The following is a 1,125-nucleotide window of genomic DNA, read 5'->3' on the forward strand; positions in this document are numbered from 1 at the left end:
GGGGGGGCTGGTCTTTGTGTTAGCTTTGATTTGTTATGTGAAGAAGGACAGGTAGTCTGCTGAGAGTGTATGGCAGACGGTTTGGGGTTTGAGGCCCTCATAGTAGAGCGTGGTTAGGAGAGAGATGACTGGAAAAGGAAAGAGACTGCAGCACTCTTTGGAGTTACATAACTTTGCCAGAAAACATCTCCTTGACGTGAACCCCAGAGTGAAGGAGTCTGGGACACCAGGTTTCCAGGCTGGGGCTCCCCAAGAGGTTTATGGCGCCACCTGCTGGACAAGATGTTCATGACATGCCCAGGGAGGTATTGATACCTTCACCACCCAAGGGGCTTCCCCAAATAGGGAAGCCCAGATCCCTGGAGTAGCCTCAGGCTGAGCCTTGACCCCAGTCAGAGACCAGACACCCGCCATACTGGAACCTAGTCACATGCTGAGCCCTGATCCAAGTCAATGTACTGCCGTCCTCTCTCACCCCTGTCCCTAGATTAGAGCCTGAACAGGAGAGATTTAGAGGTTGCACTCCCTAAAGGGGGGCTTCCCCAGTGGCTCAGCTGGTAAAGAATCCACCTGCAATGCAGGAGACCTGGGTTCAATCTCTGGGTTGGGAAGATCCCCTAGAGAAGGGAACAGCTACCCAGTCCAGTATTCTGGCCTGAAGAATTCCATGGACTGTATAGTCCATGACGTCACAGAGTTGGACATAACAGAGTGACTTTCACTTTCTTTCCTCCTAAAGGGAGGGACCACAGATGTCCTGAGTCTCAGGGCCTGTGGCTGTGGCCCCAGGATCAGGGGCCTCCCCTGCATCCCCTGCATCCCCTAAACCAGGTCCCCTGCCACGAGAGCCCCTCAGGCCCTGTGCCGTAATGGGGCAGGCTCACACACAGCCTCCCTGGCCCCGTGCCCTGCCCAGACCTGTTCTAGATTCCACACCACCCTTCCCCAGGGCTCCTCCACCTCCCACCCACCAGCCCGGGCAGAGCCTCCTGAGACTCAGCCTGGAAGACCGGCAGGCAGGAGGGCAGGCACCGTGGGACCATGGAACCCGAAGCAGGGCCTGTGCTCTACCAGAAGCTGCGGGTCTGGGAGCCGAGCCTGGAGTCCGAGGAGGAAGAGGAGGAG

The 1,125-nt window shown here is 57.2% G+C and overlaps 1 protein-coding gene across 1 annotated transcript in view; it reads left to right on the plus strand.

Annotated features, from left to right (window-relative positions):
• Positions 1-753: 753 nt before the first annotated feature.
• GGT6 (gamma-glutamyltransferase 6) overlaps positions 754-1,125 on the plus strand; it is a 3,103-nt gene continuing 2,731 nt past the window's right edge. Inside the window, exon 1 of the mRNA XM_010847514.1 lies at positions 754-1,125. Coding sequence (XP_010845816.1) covers positions 1,042-1,125 — 84 coding nt within the window. The 5' untranslated portion in view covers positions 754-1,041.

The sequence above is a fragment of the Bison bison genome, unplaced genomic scaffold (assembly GCF_000754665.1).
Source record: "Bison bison bison isolate TAMUID 2011002044 unplaced genomic scaffold, Bison_UMD1.0 scf7180017864249, whole genome shotgun sequence".
In the NCBI taxonomy this organism is placed as follows: Eukaryota; Metazoa; Chordata; class Mammalia; order Artiodactyla; family Bovidae; genus Bison; species Bison bison.